Source organism: Salvia hispanica, chromosome 1, assembly GCF_029641045.1.
Source record: "Salvia hispanica isolate PSC_SH4W2 chromosome 1, Shi_PSC_v1, whole genome shotgun sequence".
NCBI classification, from domain to species: Eukaryota; Viridiplantae; Streptophyta; class Magnoliopsida; order Lamiales; family Lamiaceae; genus Salvia; species Salvia hispanica.
The window spans coordinates 9,343,150-9,367,061 of NC_142692.1; the positions used below are offsets into that span (position 1 = coordinate 9,343,150).

General features: G+C 37.9%; 5 protein-coding genes and 1 non-coding gene across 8 annotated transcripts; 4 read left to right on the forward strand and 2 right to left on the reverse strand.

Moving 5' to 3' along the window:
* The first annotated feature begins 693 nt into the window (after positions 1-693).
* Positions 694-8,553, forward strand: DGS1 (dgd1 suppressor 1). The gene is made up of 14 exons (XM_048119313.2): positions 694-1,065; positions 1,426-1,540; positions 1,631-1,834; positions 2,324-2,461; positions 2,616-2,777; positions 3,285-3,479; positions 4,391-4,491; positions 5,469-5,558; positions 6,543-6,615; positions 6,685-6,713; positions 6,801-6,924; positions 7,713-7,823; positions 7,979-8,079; positions 8,176-8,553. Exons 1-14 carry the CDS (start codon positions 812-814, stop codon positions 8,294-8,296), a joined length of 1,818 nt encoding a protein of 605 aa, XP_047975270.1. The 5' UTR covers positions 694-811; the 3' UTR covers positions 8,297-8,553.
* Positions 8,554-8,678: 125 nt separating this feature from the next.
* Positions 8,679-8,751, reverse strand: TRNAA-UGC (transfer RNA alanine (anticodon UGC)). The gene has a single exon. It is a non-coding gene; the product is annotated as a tRNA-Ala (tRNA).
* A 669-nt stretch (positions 8,752-9,420) lies between these two features.
* LOC125222071 (G2/mitotic-specific cyclin S13-7-like) lies at positions 9,421-11,899 on the forward strand. The gene is made up of 7 exons (XM_048124489.2): positions 9,421-9,706; positions 10,090-10,271; positions 10,353-10,574; positions 10,658-10,780; positions 10,871-11,281; positions 11,376-11,557; positions 11,631-11,899. Exons 1-7 carry the CDS (start codon positions 9,670-9,672, stop codon positions 11,770-11,772), a joined length of 1,299 nt encoding a protein of 432 aa, XP_047980446.1. The 5' UTR covers positions 9,421-9,669; the 3' UTR covers positions 11,773-11,899.
* Positions 11,900-12,727: 828 nt separating this feature from the next.
* On the forward strand, positions 12,728-16,535 carry LOC125222068 (cyclin-dependent kinase C-2-like). 2 transcript variants are annotated; one of them, XM_048124485.2, is made up of 13 exons: positions 12,728-12,972; positions 13,055-13,192; positions 13,562-13,643; positions 13,802-13,892; positions 13,999-14,028; positions 14,168-14,277; positions 14,382-14,454; positions 14,529-14,649; positions 14,739-14,856; positions 15,094-15,233; positions 15,316-15,373; positions 15,633-15,703; positions 15,807-16,535. In XM_048124485.2, exons 2-13 carry the CDS (start codon positions 13,083-13,085, stop codon positions 16,321-16,323), a joined length of 1,521 nt encoding a protein of 506 aa, XP_047980442.1. In that variant the 5' UTR covers positions 12,728-12,972; positions 13,055-13,082; the 3' UTR covers positions 16,324-16,535. The 2 variants fall into 2 exon arrangements, with proteins under 2 accessions (XP_047980442.1, XP_047980441.1); XM_048124484.2 differs by having other exon boundaries at positions 12,728-12,914.
* Positions 16,536-17,031: 496 nt separating this feature from the next.
* Positions 17,032-19,524, forward strand: LOC125222069 (serine carboxypeptidase 1-like). 2 transcript variants are annotated; one of them, XM_048124486.2, is made up of 8 exons: positions 17,032-17,488; positions 17,642-17,749; positions 17,879-18,156; positions 18,237-18,491; positions 18,578-18,693; positions 18,787-18,876; positions 18,964-19,069; positions 19,327-19,524. In XM_048124486.2, exons 1-8 carry the CDS (start codon positions 17,149-17,151, stop codon positions 19,468-19,470), a joined length of 1,437 nt encoding a protein of 478 aa, XP_047980443.1. In that variant the 5' UTR covers positions 17,032-17,148; the 3' UTR covers positions 19,471-19,524. The 2 variants fall into 2 exon arrangements, with proteins under 2 accessions (XP_047980443.1, XP_047980445.1); XM_048124488.2 differs by having other exon boundaries at positions 18,237-18,488.
* LOC125222067 (MIF4G domain-containing protein / MA3 domain-containing protein) lies at positions 19,509-23,879 on the reverse strand. Its single transcript, XM_048124483.2, has 7 exons — positions 22,709-23,879; positions 22,423-22,612; positions 21,558-21,661; positions 21,344-21,446; positions 20,958-21,268; positions 20,492-20,797; positions 19,509-20,117 (listed from the first exon to the last, which is right to left on the reverse strand). The coding sequence occupies exons 1-7, from the start codon at positions 23,756-23,758 to the stop codon at positions 19,773-19,775; spliced, it is 2,409 nt and encodes an 802-aa protein (XP_047980440.1). The 5' UTR covers positions 23,759-23,879; the 3' UTR covers positions 19,509-19,772.
* Between the last annotated feature and the right edge of the window lie 33 nt (positions 23,880-23,912).

Below are 23,912 nucleotides of genomic sequence, written 5' to 3' on the forward strand. Positions count from 1 at the left end.
ATACAAAAGGTTTAATGAAAACTGAAATAACAAGCTAATCTGATCGAGCATGTTGTTAATCCTAAGCGGAAGAGGTATCTCGATTCTCGAGTGCTATTACCACTTGGAAAATGTAATCTAAGTGTTATAGAATTAATTTGGATTTTGTAATAGGACCTAGAGTTTTTGATAGAGTGGTTGTTGGACTGGATTGCTAAAAATTCACTTATTCCGAATTTAAATTGACACGTGATTAATTTTATCACTTACTGTAAGCTAAGACTATATAACATCGTCTCGAGATTAAGTATCAGAATTTATTTTTAAGGTAGCTTCAAAATATTCACAAAGTCTTAATTTTTTTTTCCCACAAAGTCTTAATCTTATAACTCATCAAAATTCAAATCCAACATCAACGATGTCTAAGTGTTTTTTAGAAATGATATAGAGGAATTTTCAAAAAATTATAGTACTCCGAAGATCTCAGTTGGGATCACCTAATACTTTCCCTACTCCATCCCCTGCTTCACCTTTTACAAACATAAAATATGATGGTGGACCCTTAGTTATGTTCATGAGAGGTGGAGTAGGGGATAGAATAGGAAAAGCATTAGGTGATCCTATCTGACCAGATCTCTGGAATAAATAGAAAGATGATACGATTAAAATTTAAAATATTTAATCAAATTAATACAAAAGACCCTTTCTAAATTAATTTTTTCGACAGAGGAGACGACCTATAATTTCCCTCTGCAAACATCGCACCTTCAGTGTGTGTCCCTCTCTTTCTAGATTATTGGAAACTTTCTAGCAAGCTCGGTGCGCTTCAGCAATGGAGGTCTCGTCTGAGAGTGATTCCCCACCGCCGGCATCAAACAGTTTCAAAGCTCTGCTCGCATTTTATTCCAACTATCTCCACAACCGCCTCCGAGACTTCTCCCCTTTATCGGCTATTTCTGTCGACAGTTATCTATTGAGGAGGATCGCGAACTTATACGGCAGTACGCGACGGAGGAGCAGGAAAACTTGCCTTCCCCTACCCTTGCCCTCTGTCGCCTCCATTACTTCTCTCGACCGCGCTTCTACGTATGATTTTCTACTATTTAATCGGACAATCGGATGATTTTTTTTGTTTTGTTTTGCGCTTTCATTAGATAAGGTTGGCATGGAAGACTCGGGGAAGAACCTAGAAACTTGCTGTGCAAGTTTTTTTGTGAAAAATTCTGTGCAATACATGCTAGCACAGTTTACCTAATGGAAAAGCACATTATGCTCCACTGATTACATCGGAGGATCAGGGTAGATAGTTTTTGTTAATTATTCGAGCACAATTTTCATTTCTGATAGACAGTGCTAGCTGGCCTCATCAATAAGAAGATGTAGTTTAGTGGTAATTATGCAACCGTTGTTTGTTACTGTACATGCTGTTACATTCTCCACATGCAGGATTACATCTGAGGGAAGTAGAATTTTTGCTGTGCTGGATGATATCATTGACCACACACTTCGAAATTTGCACATTGTTCAGAAGAATTTGTTGTTTTGGCAGTCCACAGCTGAGGTCAGCATAAAAAAATGTTTATTATCAGTGGTGGTAGCTAATAGTATTGCCACTGGTGTCAATTTTGAGCTTGTTGATGTGATGTTTCAGTTTTCAAATACTCGTAAAGCATACTTCATGATATGCCAAAGAGGGCCTGGTGCATTTATCGATGGTACTCGTCAAATGATACATGATTCTCTTGCTGATGGTGCTGGCTTCCAGAAGCTCTATTGCTCAGCATCTTCTCATATATCTGAGAGGATTAGTGTATTGACTTCTTTGAGATACTCTTTAGCTACATTCTTGGCCAAGGTTAGATATTCTGATTTGTCATATATGTGTTGGTTGTATCTGTTGGGTACCCTGTAATGTTGTTGAAGCCATCCTGGTATCATAAGTTTAGGCATTTGATACTTTGAGCGATCAGAGTGAATCAATATTTCAGTTGCAACTGATTAGATTGTATCATGGGCATGTATCAATTGAGTCAGTTCCATTTTCATTAATAAATACTCCCTCCGTCCACAAACAATAGATCTATTGTTGTTCGGCACGGGTTTTAATGTAGAATTGGTAAAGTAAGAGAGATGAGGAGAAAAAGTAGGTGAAGTAAGAGAGTTAGGGAGAAAAAGTGAGTAAAGTATGAGAGAGGGAAGAAAAAGTGGGAAAAGTATGAGAGATAAACTTTCCATTTTTAGAAAGTGATCTATTTTTTGTGGACGTCCCAAAATGGCAAAAGTGATCTATTTTTTGTGGACGGAGGGAGTATACATTTTCATGACAATGGAGTGATGGACATAGGTCTATATGGAGGTCGACAAAAGTGGAGAGAATCTGGTTAAGGATCTGGAGAACTCATTGCCCTCATTATTGGTTGCTATAAATGAAATATTTTTGAATCTGGAAGCATCCATTGGCCATTTTCATGCTCATCGTCAAGTAAGTGCCATACTTGATAACCACTATTTTATTCTGCTAGTTACCCCTCCTACACTGTAAAGCATTGTTGTACATATTTTTCCCTAAGGCACATATGTCTCACGTATCCCTCTACTGCTGTTTCCAACAAAATCTTTGTACAATATGCTTGCAGACTGGCTCATCAGTGGATGGAAGTTATTCAATTCCTTTGATTTTTGCACAACTTCCAGAAGTTAATCAGGAGGGTTCCCAGTGGACTGAGTGTGTGATCAAAGATGCCATCAATTTGATTTATGGAAATCTGCAGAAATTGGACTCATATTTGTCTTTGATTGTAAGAAATATCTTGATATAATTCTTGTTGATGTGTACTTGCTATTTCTAATTGTTCATTTTGGTTTCCTTGCACCTGCATGTAGGCATACGTGGAACTAAACTGTATGTCAAATATAAATATTCCTTTATCTAGAGGATATTGCAACTTTTGGAAGTATATTATAAATCGCATGTAGATAACCAAGAGTTAAATGTTATGATAACAAGGGACTCAAATTTGAATGGAACTTGTAATTGATTTCTTCTATAAAATTGGCCCGGTTCACCCCATTTTTTTATTGAAAAGGAATTAATATTATGATGAAGCACAACCAGGATTGCAATAGCATTTACTGATGCTGTAACTCTTCCACACATGCTATTAGGATTGTTAGAATGAGATAGCAATTTAACTGTTCTGTCATGAGAGCTCTTGTTGACTATAATGCAACACATGTCTTGCATTTTCATTGTGCCGACAATGTACTTTGAGGCTTAAATCTCTACATGCCTCAACTTCATTTAGGTTTCTAAACATCGCAAGCCAAGGAAATTAACTTTATACTGGATGCGCTATAGCTGTGGAGCTTTGGGAATATCTTTTTGCTCATTGTGGCTTCTTCGTCATAGCAAGTTAATGGGAAGCCCTGACATTGACAACTGGATCAAAGAGGCCAAGGATTCAACCCTAAGCTTTTGGAATGATCATGTAGAGCAGCCAGTAAGACTCCCTGAACCCTCTTGGTTTATTATTAACTGATCTTTTGTTTTGATTCATGTTAAGTGAGCACTGATTGTGAGTCTTATTTCCTGATAACTCAAACTTAAAATATTCAGTGACTTTAGTTAAAAAATTCTTCCAACTTTTGTGAAAACATTGTATTTAAATGTCTCAGGGTGTCTAAGCAGTAGGAGGAGTTTATGGAGATGGTACTTGATAAGGAAAAATCTATTCTCCTGTGAATAATACAGTGCTTCCAGTACATTGTAAAAAATATTGATTGATTGGTGACATGTAGAATTCTTATTTTTTGTTTTCTTTCAATGGCGTAAAACATGAATACATGATTAGGAATCTTCATGGAAATTAGATGGAGTAGTAAAAAATGTAACATTGGCTTAACATGTATACATTCGATTCAATGATAATTCATCCAGGTCACGTCTGTGTTGAAATCAGATGGAGTATTAAAAAATGTAACATTGGCTTAACATATTGCTTGTGCTTTATGTATCTTTAGATTATTTGGACAACAGTGTCAGAGTTCTGCCCTCTGTGGTCATCCATAGCCTCTGTTATTTAATTCTTCCTGTGTTAATCCTAAAATGCTAACTTTGATCACGCTCTCTCAGCAGTACTTTGGAGAAATAGTATGCTGAGTTAAATTTCCTACAAAGTAATATTTAGGTATAAGGTGATGTAATGTTTACCCCCCAAAAAGAAAAGAAAAGTAAATCCAGGACTAATAATTTATGGGTGACTTTTGTATTTAGTACTTGGTTGATTGAGTTTTAATCATATGCATGCTCCTCCTACTGGGATTGTTTCTTAAGGAAACTGACTTGGAAATGGTGCATCTATATTCGACATGACCTCTAAACTATCTTTGATCCACCAATCTTGCAAACCAGATTTTGGCCATAAGGGACGAGCTTTTTGAGACCTTCAGGAAAAGGCAGAAAGGTGTAATGGAACGTGAAGAAGTACAGTTGACTGCTGACTCTCTGCATAGGTTGGCTGGTTCAATACCTTGCTAGTAGCTCATGATAACAATAAAACTTTAATTGTTACTATTAGTTTATCTGAATACCGATAACTGTTTAATAATTTACATCCTGTACTTACTGCATTTCATGCCCTTACACATCAAAGTAGAATTTCTAGACTGTATACTAAGAGCCACTAAACAACTCACTGAAGTGTTTGCTAGTAATGTTTTTAGGATTTGGTGCTCCTATAATAAAGGTATAGGACCTTCTTAACAGCTTCACTTCTTGTTTTCATGTTCTTTCTTTTGAGTTCAATGCCTGGTATCTGGTACCCCCTACTTTGAGATTCGTGATTATAGCTCAAAAAATTTCTTGTTAACCAGTAACTAGTTCTGGAGTGATTTGCAAAAACAACAATCCAAACTGTGTTTTGAGAAAAATAAAATAAAAAATGCTATGCTTTAAGGTTTCAATTCTTTGATGTACCTGCTATAGTGGTTTATTTCATGCTACTTACTCACTGCTATGCCACCTTTTATTACCAACTAGTCTTTTGCCTTCTCATATGAGTGATTATAGTAAAACTTTTCGCTGTTGGTTCTTCAATTTTTTTATGGGATGGATGATTTCTCTTTAGCAGGCTGAAATGCAAGAAACTGAAGTACTGAACTCAAATCCTTTCATTTTGGTTTACTATAGATTTAGTGATAGTGGTGTCTGTTATTGTGTAGATTGTTGACATGTTTTCGTTAAACTGATAATGCATTTATTATTATGCTTTTGTATTGGACCCGGATCTTGTGCATCTGCAGTATGCTTCTGGAGAACTGTGTTGTTCCATGCTGTAATGTTGTACCTATTGACTTATGTATATATAGATAACCATGGATGTGAGCATGGTTCCAATTCCATTAAATCCATTTTATATTTTATTCTATTATGGTTGCTTTATTCCTGATCTTTCTACCACATGGCATTAACACCTGTTTCTCTTTAACAGAATGCTCCTAGCTTTTAGTGAGCAGACGGCTGCTAAAAAATTTCCAGAGAATGCATCTGACCAGGAAATGCTTGAGCTTGTAATGGTCAGGTAAAAGTTCTTTCCAGATCTTATATCTTAAACAACCGGACAATAGGCTTTAGTACTGTAAACTAAATTATTATAATTGCTTAAAGGTGAATTTGTAAGATTTTATAAGGACTTTTCTTGGTTTTGTCCTTTAGTAAGAAGTAAGAACCAGTTTATTCAATTTCTTGCATCAATTGCAACAAGTTCTTGTAGAGACTTTCTTATCTTGCATCCCCTAGTGAAACTTGAACTGAGAATGACACATAAATACAAACTACGAATGCATAAAGAAATTCTCGAATAATTCAACACTAGTGGGACTCACACCCAAGGTTTTGTTCGCGAATTTCTTATGTATGGAAATTAAGGTGCTTTAATGCATGTGTAATTTGTATATATGCGTCATTCTCAATTCTCACGAATATTTATCATTCTCACTGGATCCTTCCCCAGTGTATATATAGATTACTTTTCCTGAGTTCAGGTCAGTTTTCATGTTTCAAATTGTTTATGTTTTTTTGTCCAGTAATTTGTAGGTTCCGTATTTTACTTTCAAACTAGATTTTTAGGGATCCACAATGAATTTCATTCATCTTATGATAGAAATGAATTTGATGGATACTCTGTTGAGGGAAAATCCTTAATTAATGTATTGGTTATGATGTGGCATTTCCTTTTTCATTTTGGAAGTTCAATGTTTTGTCCAACACTGTGCGTGGTAAATTCAAGGTTTTGGTTTATTCGTCTATTAGAATGGCAGTAAGCAAGCCTTGACATGTGATTGTATGTTGATCAAATGAGTCATTATAATTCTAAGTTACATCCCTTCTCGCACTCTAGAATCATCCACACATGGCATGTGTTTGAGGTTTCATAAATATGCACATGGGATATGAAATGCAATGCCATTTGGAACAAAGGAACCCAGTTGTATGATATTTTGTTCTAGTGCTTGCACTTTGCGTTTCATCACAAACAGATGACCAAAGTAGTCAAAATTTGTAGGTATGAGAAAGAACTTATGCATCCAATTCAGGGTCTTGTGGGTGGGGAGCTTGTTCGAGCTCTTCTCATTCAGGTAACATACTTGACTTCAGTGCAATGAACAATTTTTGGTCTGAGTCTTGAACTAACTTTTTCCCCACAGGTTCAGAAGTTGAAGCTGGATATAGAAGAGTGAGTGAGTTAACTGATACTTTTATTAAACAAATAGACAAATGTATGGTTGCTGAAATAAGTTGCTTATGATCAATTTGTACGCAGAGCGATGCTTGAGCTAGATCAGATCTTGAGAGCCAATGAAATCAACTTTGCTATTCTAGCTGCTTTACCTGCATTTTTTATCTCCCTCATTTTAGCCATGTTGGTGCGAGCTTGGTTTAAAAGGGTAAGCCATTCATCCCTTAACTTTATTGTTTGATTGTTGTGCTAGGAAGATATTTTCTGGCTGGTTACTGTAGCAGCATATGATAATGCATGCACCTGTGAACCTGCTTGTTCTATATGTTTTTGGATGCATTTTCCAAATAACTTTCTGATAGTATTAGTATAATATGCTTTTTACATACGCCTGTATACCCGCTTGTTGTGTTGATAGATGCATTTTCCGGAAATCTTTCTGATAGTGTAGGTATAACTAATCTTTTTAGCTCTTGCAGATGTGTGCTAATAGTGTTATATAAAAAGTTAACTTATTTGTATTAATTTCTGATATGTTCACTGAATGGTTAAAAAGCCTATGTTCATTCGGTATTGCGGTGAGTCGGTGACATATAGCTGATCAATTATTTTAACTGGATTTAAAGGAGAACACTAAGGCCTCGTTTACTATGATTGAAAACAGAAGATTGCTAGAAAAGTTTTTAACTGCCTCCAGTTTTTCCTTTTCGTGGTATTAAATACGTGTATGACTACAAATTGTGTTTTTTTAGGTTTGAGTGATAAAAGTGTGATTTGTGCCCCACCTAAACATGTGGGACATGTTATTTTAATTCATTGAAGTATAAATTGGATGTATTTATTAATCAAGTGATTCAAGTCATATCCTACGTTCAGTTGGATGTGCCTATTTGAAAGTCTTTGATGTAAAGTAGCCTTAAGTATGTCTAGTTATTATCGAAATAAAAAAGGTAAGTGGTATTTTGTTAAACCTTACTACTTGTTATCTCGAATCAGGACACCAGAGCTGAGGGAAGAGGACGAGTTGCTCGTGTTCAAAGAAGGCTACTGCTTGTGGAAATTGAAAGAGCTACGATGCAGTTTCAGAGTTGCAAAGATCAAGGATTGGTATGGAGCTTTTTTACCAATATCTGTTGCTTGAACTTCCTATCTAGTGATTGAATTTATAGCATGGGTCTACTCTTAAGTGATACTTCTTGTATCAGTATGTGGGCTTTATATCTCCTTTTTGGAAGCATAATTGTCGGTCGATTTTTTTGTAGGAAAACGATGCTGATTGCATGTACGGTTTGGTATTATGTTTTCTCGATTCCCTGCACTGTGCAGTGGAAGGACACGCGAGAGAAACTGGTGAATGGATATGGTTAGTTTGTTTCTTGTTTCTTGTTTCTTGTTTGTTTGTGTGCGTGGTGTATGATGCATTGCAGATAGTTTATCTAATGATTTAGCATATGATCAGTTTGAGACAGGATATTGTTGATTTGGCAAAGCCAGGCCTCCAAACTGCGCATAAGCTAAGCATTGTGTCGCGCATGGAACGGGTGTACGATTGCTTGCTCCCATCAGCGAAACGCAGCTAAACACCTTGTCGGTCATAAATTTTGTTCTCTCTTTTGAGGGTTTGTTGTTGAACGGAGATGTTGCCAATGAATCCTGATTTTTATTGACAGGGCTGGTAACTTGATGATGATAGACTATATCCTTTTCCCCAATTTCTATTGATTTTCTCTTAGATTGAAAGAAAGCGTTAAGTTCGCTCAGCTACAGTTCTTCATAGAAACGAGGGTGGATTACTGTAATATTACAACGATAAATTTAAATGCATTTTGTTCTAGCATTTGATTGATTCCATTAAAATAGTGATTAAAAATAGACAACAAAAAAGGGAATTAGACTTGGGATATTATGCCCTATCAAAATAATCGCCACTTTACATAGTTGGTTAAGATGAAAAAAAAGGCGTGGAGATGCGGGGGATCGAACCCCGTGCCTCTCGCATGCAAAGCGAGCGCTCTACCATTTGAGCTACATCCCCACGTTGCTCTTCTAATGTGGATAATGATGATATACTAATACAGTACTTTTTTAAAATAAACACAATTAATGTTTCTTGTGTAAAATTCATCAAACATTCTTGAATTCAAAATGTAATCTTTATCCTTTGATTCACTATTAAATACTGCAAAATTATCATTTTTCACTGATTGCTATTCAGAATTGACAATTTAGACATTCAACATATACATGGATTACGACGAATCGACGATTACAAAAACTTTACTATGTTTGAAAACAAGTACTTTGAATTAACTTAATCAAAATCAGTTTTAAGTTAATCTTTCAGCATTGAGTGGAGAAAAATGTTTTAAATTAATGTTCAAATTTTAAACAATTTTTAATTAAGCAATTACAAAATATCAATCCACGAAATATTTCGAGCTAAAACTAAAGTTTAATTTAATATTTTTTTATAACAACAAGAATATATTCAAGTAGAAAGTAAGTTCTTCAGGATGGGTAAAATATATAAAAATAAATTAATAAAGTAAGAATTGCGTTACAAGGCTCTCAACGGATAGTGGATTTATTGCCCATCAGAACCGTAGGATCAATCAAGATCCAACGGATTAAATTCGAAGCTGAAGAATATGACCGTTGTTGCGAAAGCAGTACTTATTTTACATCGCCCGCTCTCGTAGAATACTTTTCTTTTCCATTGACGCTCTTCCATCACCGACCACGCTCTCAGAGAAAATAGATTTCCAGAGAGATAAGGCCGAGTGTAGTTTTTTGCATTGTGGCGACGGATAACGCCGAAGAAGGAGGAGAGACGCGCAGCGGCCGTCTCGGAGTGCTTCTGTCATCGTTTTGGGCCAGTCTTGGAGGGGTTTTCGCCGTCCGTGAAGAAGAAATCGAAATCGAAAGCGAAGAAGAAGAAGAATTAGATTTGGAGATGGCTTCAAGAATTGTTGCTCCTGAGCAACGCATAGGTATGTAATACAAGAGCCCTAATCATTAGTATTTTTTTTCCTTTCCGAGTCATTTTGTTTCCTCTTATTACTGTTTTGAATCTGTGTTTTTTCTTAGTGTTCTTTTGAAATTAGGTTTTGATCATTTTTTTTATCTTAATCTATTTGGAGTACTTTTCAATGTGATTGGGAGGGATGATGATAGGCTATTACATATTTACACTCTGTTTCAGTTTGATTATTGAGTTAGATTTGGGTGGATGGGTCTTGAACACTTTGTATGTCGTTGGAAATGTATGAAATTGTGATATGCCGCTTATGCTGAAGTGTGTCAAAGAATACATCTTTTCTTTCTTTAATTTGATGAGTAATCCTACAAGCATTATTCTTAATTTGGTCATCAGTTGGAGGAGGGAAGCAGAAGAATCCTCAGCCAGAAGCGAGGAATCGGAGGGTCTTGAGAGACATCGGAAACTTGGTTCCGGCGCCTCTAGCCGAAGGCAAGCCACATAATCAGATCACCCGTCCTATAACTAGGAGATTCGGTGCTCAGCTCTTGGAAAATGGCCAAGCCCAAGCCTGCAAGGCAAGACCTGAAAATTATGTCTATATGATGCTTTGTTTCCTCTATCCAAACCCACAACTAATTCTTGTTGATCATCTGCAGAAACAGCAGCCAGAAAATGCCAATGTTTTAGTGGGAAAAGATGGTGCTGCAAAAGCTAATAAAGCAGCCGTAAATCGGAAGGAAGGTGTTGCTGTTGTTAAGCCAAAGAATGATGCTGTGCTAGCCATAGATCCTGACTGCAAAAATGGTGCTAAACTGAGGGAGGCACCCCCGAAGAAGTCTGCTAAAAGTCTCACTGCAATCCTTACTGCTCGAAGCAAGGTGAGGCCTAGCCAATTCTACTTGAGAAATTTTGCATCAACATCATATTGTGAACTTGTTCTAACGATATTGGTTTGTTCTAGGCTGCTTCTGGACTGACAACAAGGCCAAAACATCTGATAGACATCGATGCAGTTGATGCGGATAACGAATTGGCAGCAGTGGAGTATGTAGAAGACATGTACAGTTTCTATAAGGAAACAGAGGTGTGCAAATACATACTATTTGGTTTGATCATCATCATGGCCCCTCCTTGCTTGTTTGTGTAACGAATTTCAATCCTTTATCTTATTCAGGAAGATGGGAGAGTTCATGATTACATCGATTCACAGCCAGAGGTGAACTCTAAAATGAGAGGCATTCTGGTTGACTGGTTGATTGAAGTTCACAGGAAGTTTGAACTGGTGCCTGAGAGCCTCTACCTCACTATCAACATAGTGGACCGGTTTCTTGCAGTGAAGGCCGTCCCGAGAAGGGAACTTCAGTTGGCTGGCATAAGCGCGATGCTGATTGCTTGCAAGTACGAGGAGATATGGGCTCCGGAGGTGAGCGACTTCATAGCCATATCGGATAATGCTTATGTGAGGGAGCAAGTGCTGATCATGGAGAAGGTCATTCTTGGGAAGCTCGGGTGGTACCTGACTGTTCCAACTCCGTACGTGTTTCTTGTTCGATACATCAAAGCATCCGTCCCTGCTGATAAGGAGGTAAATTCAGATTCATTCATCAAAACAAATTTCCACATATTTTTGCAGTTGAAGAATGCATGTGATTACTGAATATTTGCCTACTTTGTTGTAGGTGGAGAACATGACATTCTTCTATGCTGAGCTTGGTTTGATGAGTTACACGACAATCATAGAGCACAGCTCTTCGAAGATTGCAGCCTCTGCTGTATATGCTGCACGCTGTGCGCTTAACAGGAGCCCTTGGTGGACTGAGACGCTGGAGCATCACACTGGCTACTCTGAGGATCAGTTGATGTATGTGTCAATGATCCCTCTTCTCTTTCCATATTATGCATGTACTAATTGATTTTCGACGTGGTATATTCAGGGCGTGCGCGAAGATGCTGGTGAGTTTCCATTTCGGAGCAGCGGGGAACAAGCTCAAGGCTGTGTATAAAAAATACCTAAATCCAGAAAGAGGAGCTGTGGCTCTCATTCCTCCATCATCTGCTCTCATCTGCTGCTTTTAGTAAATAGAGGCGTTTACTATATAATTCAATGTTTGAAGTCAATTTTAGAGATCATTTGACTAGCATGATCTCTCCCTACCTACTCAATCTACTGATGAACTAATTCAATTTTAGTACTTTTTTTTTATTTTTCTGTATGGAATCAAAATCAGTTTTACGGACTAACTTTTATTTTTATAATAACGAGTAACTAAAAAATATACTTTCAACCATATGATCAAATAATTTTTAAGGATTAAAAAATTAAATGATAAAATAAAAAAAAGAATTTATTTCATCAAAATAAATAGTAGTAGTAGTCATAATTGAATTACTATTTTTATCCATCCTATTGCTTTGAATTCATAAAATTTTCTTATTTCCCCTCAACTGAGACCGTCACAGGCCACTATTAATAATTCTCCTTTACTAAATTAGGAAAAAAAAACTGGTTGTTCACACGTAAACTATCATAATTTTAATTTGTGAAATTAAAATTATCAATAATATTTTTTAATATATTAAAATCAATTATATATATAAATCAAAATGAAAAACATTAAACGTGCGTAAAATGAGAATGATCTTCATATAAGAAACCCAAAGGTATATAGCATATCATTCCTCTGCCAAAATATTAACAGTGATGAATAAATAAATAATTTCCACAATTAACATCTAATGTGTTATTAAAGGATAGTATAATAAGAAATTTAATATTAACAGTGATGAATAAATAAATAATTTCCACAATTAACATCTAATATGTGTTATTAAAGGATAGTATAATAAGAAATTTACTCCCTCATTTCCTTAAAATTGGATCATATTTTCCAGACGGACGTCTCACCAATTCTATTTAAGAAATTCTTTAATATTTTAAGAATAGTTCAATCAGATCTTCTTTTTATCTTTGTTTCCTACTCCTATTAGAGAAGGAGGAAGTATTAATTAACCATATTTAGGCAAATAAAAAACCGTACTTTCCCAATTCGCTATTGGTTTATCTTGAACTACTTTCTTCCTTACAATTATTTCTCTGCACAAACCACCGCAGATCGCCGCTCCTCGCCATTACCCCGCTCCGCATCTCGCGACATTCCCCCATACTTTTTTTATCTTACACCGCCAAAAAAGCTCCTTTTTTTTGTGAATTTTCGAAGGTTAACACCCTTCTTCCCCGAATTAATTGAACCCTAATTTCAATGCTCTTTTTTCTGGGTACACGATTTAACTGCAATTTTTGGTAGTACCGCTTAATTGTATCCCGAAACCATAATCTGATTGTGTTTTTACTTTGAAGAATCAAGAACAAATTCGGGTTACGAGAAATGGCGATAGCGGCGCCGGAGCAGCTAAACACCACAGAAATTCCTGCTTGGGGCTCTCGAAGTGTTGATTGCTTCGAGAAATTGGAGCAGATTGGCGAAGGAACTTATGGGTACATTAATTTCCTTAGATTTCCTTGCTATGGTGATATTTCCTCGAGAAATTTCACTCCAAGTGGGAAAAACTAGTGTGAAGCATGGATTTTTTCAATGAGGCATGAATCTTTCATGTGATTCTCAAGGATTGAGCTATCTATGCTCAAATGTTCTTAAATTTGCTATATGATATACAACTATTCAATGACGTGTCTTTAGACAGTAATGTGGATGGTTGTCTTGTTTGGGGTGGACGACAATGGATATTTGTGACCTTTGTCTAAAAAGTTCATACTATATGGGTACAAAATTATATGATCGGATGACCTAGTTTTAGGAGTTGGGTTGTTTCTTTTACTACCTAAGGTGGGAAATTGTACTTGCAGACAAGTTTACATGGCAAGAGAAATCAAAACAGGGGAAATTGTTGCTTTGAAGAAGATACGGATGGACAATGAAAGAGAAGGGGTATGCTTTTCAGCTTGGTCTGTTGATGCCTGATGGTTTAGATTATTGGTTCTGTTTGAACTGATTCCTATTATTATGTCGAAGGATGACTCTAATTGTCTTTACATCAAGTAGAGATCCCAGGATATGGTTATTAATTTCCCCACATATGCCTGCAGTTCCCCATAACAGCCATCCGTGAAATTAAAATATTAAAGAAACTTCACCACGAAAATGTCATCAAGCTAAAAGAAATCGTCACCTCTACTGGTAATCTTATGTTTTTCCTTTCCTTTTCCTAGATTATATGTCAATAAATTCTCTATGCCCCACATTTTTGGAGTTTTTATATCTGTCTTTCGTATTATGTATCCAGGTCCTGAGAAGGATGAGCCACCTGCACCAGGTAAACCTTCACAGTTTTGACTGTATATGATGTATACTTCTTGTTAAACCTACTTAGAGGATGTGAGGAGATACATGAAGTTTGTTCTGCTGTATCTTTCAAGGCTGATAGCTTGCATATTCACTTCTTGATTCTCCAGATGGTAACAAGTACAGAGGTGGGATTTATATGGTCTTTGAGTACATGGACCATGATTTAACTGGCCTTGCTGATCGTCCTGGAATGAGATTCTCAGTGCCGCAGATTAAGGTATTGGAATGGGTGTAATATAGTGGAAGAATATTTAGTTTATTGGCATTTCAGATACGAGTGACAATCAGATGAATGATTTTCATTTTCTCCCTCTTCTTCAGTGCTATATGAGACAGCTTTTGACAGGGCTGCACTACTGTCATGTAAATCAAGTGCTTCACCGTGATATTAAAGGTCTACACTTAAAATACTAATTTAACTAAAGTTACTTTCTGTGTTTTATGCTAATATTGTGTTTTGTGTTGCAGGTTCAAATCTTCTGATAGACAATGAAGGAAACTTGAAACTTGCAGACTTTGGTCTTGCCCGGTCATTTTCAAGTGATCATAATGCTAACCTTACAAATCGTGTGATTACTTTGTGGTATAGGTAAGATATGGCATCTATATGATCTAATATTATCAGCTAGTTTTTAGATACATGTCTGTATTTAATTAGTAATCTGCTCAATACTTTAGGCCCCCAGAGTTGCTGCTTGGCACCACGAAGTATGGCCCTGCTGTGGATATGTGGTCAGTGGGTTGCATATTTGCTGAGCTTCTTAATGGGAAACCAGTATTTCCCGGGAAAGATGAGGTAGTTTATGTTCACTATCATCTAAATACTGATGTCAATTTGAAGGGGGTTTCAAAAGTGGGATTTCGATCTGGATATTGCAAATATGGCGTCTAAGTTAATGTGCGGATTATCATCCACCTCATTGAGAGAAGTTAGGAGCTGTGAGATAAATTGATAGTTTTCTAGACGTTAGTTTATCTTTTTCTTTTACATCTCTGTTATATCTTCCTAATGTGGTTTTGTTTTCTACTGTAGCCGGAACAATTAAATAAAATATTCGACATCTGTGGCACTCCCAGCGAGGAAATCTGGCCTGGAGTCTCAAAGATTCCTTGGTATAACAATTTCAAACCTAGTAGAGTTATTAAAAGACGACTTAGAGAGCACTTCAGACAGTAAGTTATTGGCACTTGGCTCTTTTTATTTGCATCTTGCCACTGTAAATGAACACATGAATGATGAATTTGTTGTTTCTAGCTTTGACCGGCATGCATTGGATTTATTGGACAAGATGTTGACTCTTGATCCATCTCAGGTATACCTGATTGAGTTCTTTATTCTGTACTTCTTATCTCATACCTCTTTTTCTCCCCTAAGAATAGAATATCTTACTTTTGTCAGTTTTGATACCTGTTCTTGCAGTAGCTTGCATATTCAGTCTGCTCATTTCATATACATTCTACTATAGGATTTTGATAGAGTCTAGCAATGCCGTTTTTACAAAGCAATTGAGGATTTCTCTTTACATTCATATTTTGACAGTTATTCTTCCCCTTTATTCTTTTTGAATGAAGAGAATATCAGCAAAGGATGCTCTCGATGCTGAGTACTTCTGGACAGATCCATTACCTTGTGATCCGAAAAGGTTTGATCTTCAAAACTTTTCCTTCTGTTTTTTATTTGTAGAGGCTTTAGAGTTTTGATTTGTCTGTCCTCACATATGTTTGAAATGTGAATCTATCCATCAGTTTGCCCAAGTATGAATCTTCCCACGAGTTCCAAACAAAGAAAAAGCGCCAGCAACAGCGCCAGCATGAAGAAAACTCAAAGCGCCAGAAGCTACAACACAATCAGCAGCATTCGCGACTCCCACCAATTCAGCAGTCTGGGCACGCGCATGCTCAGATGCGAGCAGGTCAAAATCCACCTGCGCATGGTGGACAGCCTCAGGTAGCCGGAGGACCTGGCCATCATTATGGTAAGCCACGGCCTTCAGCTGGGCCAGGAAGATACCCACCAGGTGGAAATCCTTCTGGAAACTACAACCATCCCAATCGTGGTCAAGGTAGCGGAGGTTATGGCACAGGAGCATATCCACCTCAAGGGCGCGCTCCCCCATATGGCTCTAGCGCCATGCCCGGTGCTGCCCCTCGAGGCCCTAATTACCCCCATGGCGCTCCTCCATATGGGACTTCAGCTGCAGGGCGTGGCAGCTCGAACATCATGTCTGGGAATCGCAACCAGCAATACAATTGGCAGCAATAATGTATTGCATTTGCATGATGACCTCTAAGTGTGCTTTATGAGGTTGTGTAATTGTGGAGGAATGTATCTCTTCCAGGGTGTATGATTAAAACCTAATTACATGATAAGGTTGTATGATAGAGGACATGACTTGTATAATTGTGGAGGAATGTATCTCTCTATTTTGTAAGGTGTTTAGGATTTGTGATATCGAAATTGTTCTTTACTTAAAATTTTCTTCTAAAGATGCGTTTATTGTTATCTGCATTCAAGTTAAGATATCACAAAATGGACAACCTGCCCCTAAAAAATTCAAATCAAGTAAATAAATAAATATTAAATAGAGGATTTCATGACAAAATGGATACATTATAATCTAGTTTGAAAGGAATTAGGCCGGCATGCTACAACAAGAAATATAGCTCCAAGAAAGATTACATCAGAAGACAAATAAATAATCCAGAGAAAAGACAATAGTAAAATTCGAGAAAGGTCATAAAGAAATTTTTCTTTCTAGCTTTACGTGAGTGTTTAGTCAACTTTAGAGGGGAAATCTTATTTCTAAGAGATTACAAAGGTGTTTGGTACAGATACACTTACTAGTATTATACCACTAAGCAGTTGAAAGTGGGGAGCACTGAGCACTTAAGTTTTGTCTAAACATTATGAAAATGAACAGAATATCTTGTTGCCTTGGAGTGATCAGCCTATGGGGAAAACCACATAGAATTAGTAGTCTTGTTGTCCAGTTATGTCACACTCACAAACACAAAAGAAGACGAATTGCCGCCCAATCATTACTCTATAAAAGTTCTCAGTCCTATTTTGGAGTAGCAAAGCAAAGCAATGCATAAGCTTATTGCACACCTCTTCTCCTTGCTCCTCTCCTCCACACTTTGCAATGCCAATCAGCAGACTCATCTTTTGAGAGCTACAAGACCACACAGTTTCTCTGTTTCCGGTTCTTGGCTACAGCGCGAAAGAGATGCATTTGTTGCACCTCAAGATGGACTAATGCAAGCAGACAAGATCACTCAGCTGCCAGGGCAGCCTCATGGTGTGGATTTTGATCACTATGCAGGTTATGTTACAGTTAAGCCCCAGGCAGGAAGAGCGCTGTTTTACTATTTTGTCGAGTCTCCAACAAATTCTTCCACCAAACCTCTGGTCTTGTGGCTAAATGGAGGTAGAGAAAGCTTCAAAATTTTCAAGTAATATGTTAACTAGGACTTGAAAATGAAGCTAACGCATTGCACCCTAGATATAGCTCATTAGAGCTTTCTTGCATTTGCTTCGGTGACAAAATGAAATGTATTGACTCCTATAACTTAATCACAAGGCCCTGGATGTTCATCTTTTGGATATGGAGCCATGGAGGAATTGGGACCTTTCAGAGTGAGCAGTGACGGGACAACTCTATTCAGAAACAACTATGCATGGAACAATGGTGAGTGGCTGAGTTTTTTCAAACTCCCAAATTGCATAAAATTTTAATGCAGACTTAGGAAACTTTTTGAAGCTGTGTTGTTATTTACATTATCAATATTTTGAAGTGATTATGAGTGGAATTTTGTAGTGGCGAATGTGATCTTCTTGGATTCGCCTGCTGGTGTTGGCTTCTCATATTCAAACACAACTGCTGACTACAACAACACTGGTGACACGAGCACTGCCACAGATGCCTACACATTTATAGTGAACTGGCTCGAGAGGTTCCCTCAGTACAAAACCCGGGATTTCTACATTACTGGGGAGAGCTACGCCGGTCATTATGTGCCTCAGTTAGCAAATACTATATTGCTCAGAAACAACAACAGCAACAGTCCAACTGTTATCAATCTAAAGGGTGTTGCTGTATGTTCATATTGCTCAAGTTTTTATCTTTTAATTTCAATATTTAAGTCAATACTCAATCAATTCTTTAATCCTATCAGATAGGGAATGCATTGATAGACGATGCGAGCATGTCAGCAGGGTTCTATGATCATATCTGGACGCATGCCTTGATCTCAGATGAGATACACACAAAAATCTTCAATTCTTGTGACTTCGCAAATAATTTAGCTTCTGATCAGTGCTATGATTACGTGGAGAAGTCCTTTAAAGAGCTTGGGAACATTGACATCAACAACATCTATGCACCAATCTGTTTGCAACACATGCTTAAGAAGGGCTCAAGTGATTCTGTAGTAAACCCCTAGTACCAATTTATATATGGTCTGAGTTTGTTTCCTGCTGCATATATAAGGGAATACCCTTTTCTATCTTTCAACAGGGCGAACAGGTTAACAACTTCGATCCCTGCTCGGATGTGTATGTTAAGTATTACTTGAATACTCCTCAAGTCCAAGATGCCCTCCATGTGAAGCCCACAGCTTGGGACTTCTGCAGGTGACCAAATTTGCACATGCTAAAAGGAAAAAGGCAGATTATGTGGATACCGTTGATGTTGTTGTATGAAGCTTACTTGTTAGATTTGTGCAGAACCTTTGATAACTGGACAGATTGGGAAAGTAGTGTTTTGCCAACAATTGAGAATCTAATGGCAAGTGGGCTGAGAGTGTGGCTGTACAGGCAAGCATATATGCATAAACTGTGTTGAGTGTGAGTGATAGATATAGAAGAAATGGATTATTCTAACTAGAACATGCTGCATTGCAGTGGAGACATAGATGCGAATGTACCAGTTACAACCACAAGGTATGCAATTAACAGGCTAAAGCTTCCAATCGAGACTGCTTGGCGCCCGTGGTACTTTGAGAATGAGGTAAGAATCATACAGTTTTCTTTTGCAGTCTCAAATAACCTAGGTGTTGTAAAAAAATGCATATAAGTCAGCACAATAAGTAGTTCTTGGTAGTTTTGAGCAACCGTGGGATTTGGAATTGGGAGAGTTGAGTTAATCTGTTTCCAACTGTCCCATTCATTCACCTAAAAGAGCAAACAATCTGCACAATTTCCTATTCATTCATCAAGGTTGCATTACTGAAGTACTATATCTAAGAATTTGTGAAACCGTGACAGGTTGGAGGGTATGTGGTGGGATACAAAGGGCTGACATTAGCAACGGTGAGAGGAGCTGGTCATCAAGTTCCCAGCTACCAGCCTCAGAGGGCACTCCTCATGTTTACCTCCTTTCTTCAAGGAATTCTACCTCCTTCCTCATAATAGTGTATTGCAAACTCAAATGTAACACACTACCACCATTTAACAAATTCAAACCTTTTGTCACCATTGAATTAGAAATACCAGATAACAGATAACAACAATCTTATATCACATTATCAGTAGTTATATAACGCAGAATATCCTAAACAAAACTCCAGTACAAGAAATGTAAAAGATAATCATTAGTTCTCCTCTTCTTTCGCCTATTATCCCTGTCACTTTCACTCTCGCTTGACTCGGAACTTGATGATCCCGATCCATCCAAATCAGAACTAGAACCAGAAGTATCAAATTTAGAATCATTAGTTTCTCCTCCTCTTCTTTCGCCTATTATCCCTGTCGCTTTCACTCTCGCTTGACTCCGAACTTGATGATCCCGATCCATCCGAATCAGAACCAGAACTATCAGATTCAGAATCAGACTCCGGTACAGCCTTTTGTTGTTGCATGATGAGCCGAGGCATGTTCTTGAGATATTCCCGCAGGTTTTCTGTGATCCCACCAAGCCCAATGGAAGTGAAGAAGTTAATAGCAAACCTAGTGTTTTTCGGATTGTCTTTGGGAAAAATGGACTCAAATGAGTCTTGCATGCCAGGATCGGTTAGGCGTTCATTTAGTAAGCGAATGCCCAAGTGTTCTGACAATTCCTGCAACAGAAAACCCATAGAATTTGAGGTTTGACATTTAGAGAAGAGGGCTAGACAACATAAGCAAAAAACATGTAGGTGGTTAACGAAATGAAAAGGGCACAAGTGCATGGACGGTTCATGTACTCTTAAAACATAGTATTTGTTTGATGTTTCAGTAAAATTTCTTTCTTGATATATTATGTTGGGAGTACACATGAACTAGAAACACAATATATCAATAATATGCAACAGTAAACTTAGTAAAACCCTGTCTAAACTGCTGCAGTTACAGCACAGGAAAATATTATTAAAATGAGAGCATAAAATGATTAACACGAGGTAAGGCTTTCAAGATGTTAAAGGACGAATTGAGAATACTAAGAGACCAGTACCTGGAAAAGAATCTTAATGAAGATTCGAGATGAAGAAGTAGTATCCTCTTCTGTCAACCGTATATATGCCAAAACGTGCCAGGGCAATGCATCCGTGCCAAGTAAATGTGCAAAGAACTTTGCAACATTGCGCAACTTATTGGTCTCCAGCCGGTGAATCATCGAGTACTGCTGGACAAAGCACTTCTCAAAATTCTCCTGATGGATTCGGTTTATCATACAAAACCTCTGGCCAAGAAGTCCATAGTAGCGAAGATACGTCCTCTCCTGGCTGCAACACTCCAAAAGCATGATGCACAGTTCCATCTGGACAGGAAAAACCAATCACAGGAAACACATTAAACAACAAGCTCATGGTGTAAATTAATAGCTCATCATACCAATCAGCAAGAACCAATAAATAGCAAGGTCTTGTTCAAGTTCAACCAGAGAGAAAAAATATCTCGCACGAGATTGTGATACTCACCTCCTGACCAGGCTCTAATTTGATCTTTAATAATTTATGCCCTGCTTCTTCAAAATCAACGCTGGACATAATTGTCAAGTAGATAGTTCTCCGAAGATTAACCAAGTTTGTCTCAGTCTCATCCTTAATTTTCATTTGTTCTTCGTCCTCTTCATCGTCATCATCTTCATCATCATCATTGTCACCTGAATCTGAATCTGAGGCTAAATCTGAATCTGCTTCTTCATCAGAGTCTTCACCTAGTATTTGCTTCTTTAGGTCTTCATACTTCTTCTCGTTCTCCACAAACTGGGGATCCGGCCGAAAAATATCTGCAATGGAAATATATTAGCTGCACTGAATTTTAGAAGAAGACAGAAGTCAAGTCAGTCCCAACCACGCTATACCTAAAGTGTTTTCAGCATTTATCTCATCCAAAAGAGAAACTTCATGAGTCAATTGGTCTTCCTGCTCCACTAGGTCCAGTTCTGGACGGACAGCAGGGTACCCCTACATCAGGTGGCATTAATAGGTTAAGATTTAACACATAAAAAGAATCATGTTAAGAAGAAAAAAAAATAACAAATTAAGTTTTCCTATTCTGCTAAAAATGAAGCTCACCTGAAACTTTGCTTTTCGTAATGCAAAGAGGCCTTCTATCAAGAACTGTACACGCTTATCTATTTCCCCTTCATGGAGAATTCCACGGAATCGCTCAAAGATACCTGTGAAATTGAAAAGCCACAGTATTTCAGAAAGTGGCAATGGAGCTGTCACAAGAGAGAGGAGGGGAGATTCTGCGAATCACCAAATGAAATGTGAAATCTATGTTTGCTTAAACAAATCAACATCCACACAAGTGCACACACAAAAAGATAAGTCATGCAAGTCATATCTACTTTTCTTAAAACAGATCTTCTGCACCGCCCATATTCACTCGCAGACAAGAGAGCATAGCAGTGTGAAAATTTCAGTAAATACATTTCAACACCACAACAACAGCTTTCTGGTAAGGAGATGGTCAGATTTATCGATGGAAAAGTAAACATAAAAAGGAAATTAATCCTAAACCCTAAACCTAAAACAGATCTTCTCCACTGCAGGTTCACTCATAAACAAGAAAGTATATCTATTAGCAGCGTGTAAATTTCAGTTAATTCAAAATTTGACACCACAACAGCCCAAGAGATTATCAGAGTTACAGCAACTTATAGATGGAAAAATAACATAAAAAGAATGAATCATCTCAGAACAAGTTAGGAATAATGCAGGTCAAAAGAGCAGTGTCATAGATCCAATTAATCCAATTTCAGAGCGAATATTTTTATGAAAATTTCCCCCTAGCTTCTACTATCAGAAACTGAAATACTCATTGAAAGGACAAAGAATAACCTAACTTGTGACTTCAGATCCATCAGAAGCTCTAATACTAGAGATCAAAGTTACTCCTGAATAACAACAATAGTGGCCAGAGTGCCATACTCACCATGCAATCCTCTGGGGGAAAGATCCTGCAGCAAGGATCCACATTCCGTAACAAAGCCGACAGCTACTTCAACACTATCATCGGTGGGCTTCTCCAGAAGCAATGTCAGCAGCTCAAGAGCAATAAGCTCATGAACTATCTGCTGGTTCACCAGGTGAGCTATAAATTTGACAGCTGCAAGTAGTTGTGGCTGCCACAAGATTTTCACCAATAATACACAAATTAAGTATAGGTTACAAATATCAAGGAGCTTATAAGTCGTATCAAAAGAATTTAAGATACAAACCTTGTCATTGCGTTTATATGCCCTCTGTAGCTGTAGTATGATCCTCCGCAACAAAAGATCCCCAACTTCAGGGAACTTTGTATTGACCACAGAAACCAAAGCTGCAAATACATCAGTGAATCCTGGAGAGGCCATTTGAGACTTCATACAGGATCGACAAAACAGACCCCGCCCTCGTATCAGATTTTCAGCAAACAGCTCCGGGATGATGTTCTTGATGTTCGTGGCATTCACTTTGTTCACCAATCCATTGATGCTCTTCCTCAGGGCGTCCCAGGTCATTCTTTGATATTCGAGGCTGCTTTTATCCTCGATTTCCTTCAGCATTCTAGCCAACTTAAATGGAGGAACGTACACTCCACCACTCCTTCCCATATTTGCCACCGGGTCAACAGCAACAGCAACATTCCCATCCCCCTTTGTTTTCAAATCCACAGTTTCACTCCTCTCATTCTTAGAGCTCTTATACCTATCAGCATTCTCGTCATGTCTCCTATCGCTATCCCTTCTATCACCATTCTCGACATGCCCCCTCTCTCGCTCTCTATCCCTTCTATCATCTCTGTCTCGCCCTCTATTTCTTCTATCCCCTCTTTCTCTCTCACGATCCCTTCTATCATCTCTTTCCCTCTCTCTATCGGTTGGCCGCTCTTTCCGGTCATCTCTTTCTCTATCCTCTTTCCTGTCATCCTCCCGGGCCCTGTATTCTCCTTCTTCTTCCTCCTCATCGCCCGAGTCCCGTCGCCTTATCCTATCACTCTCCGAATCTCGACCGCGCTTCCTGGCACTCCTTTTATCATCTCCAGCATCATCACGTCGAGGTTTTTCACCTTTCCTGCTCTTACGCTCAATCTCGTCAGACCTCCTATCATCAGAGTCACGACGCGATTTTCTCTCAGATGCCAAATCATCTCTCCTACTCTTCCTACGCTCAGGATCCGAATCCTTATCATCTTCCCTACTTGTGCCCTCCAAATCTAGATTGGTTTTCCTCCTTTCTCTCTCCTCATCGTCGCTACTGCTAGAATCATTGCGACGCCTCCGAGCCATTGAATGTGCCGACGAGATATAGAGGAAGTGAGATTTGAAAGCAAAGGCTTCTTCTACATAAACCCTAGATTGCTTTTGCCCCTAACAGATTAATTTTCTACTTTATGTAATAAGCAAATAAAATAATGTAAATTCTTCTACTCAAAAGCGCACA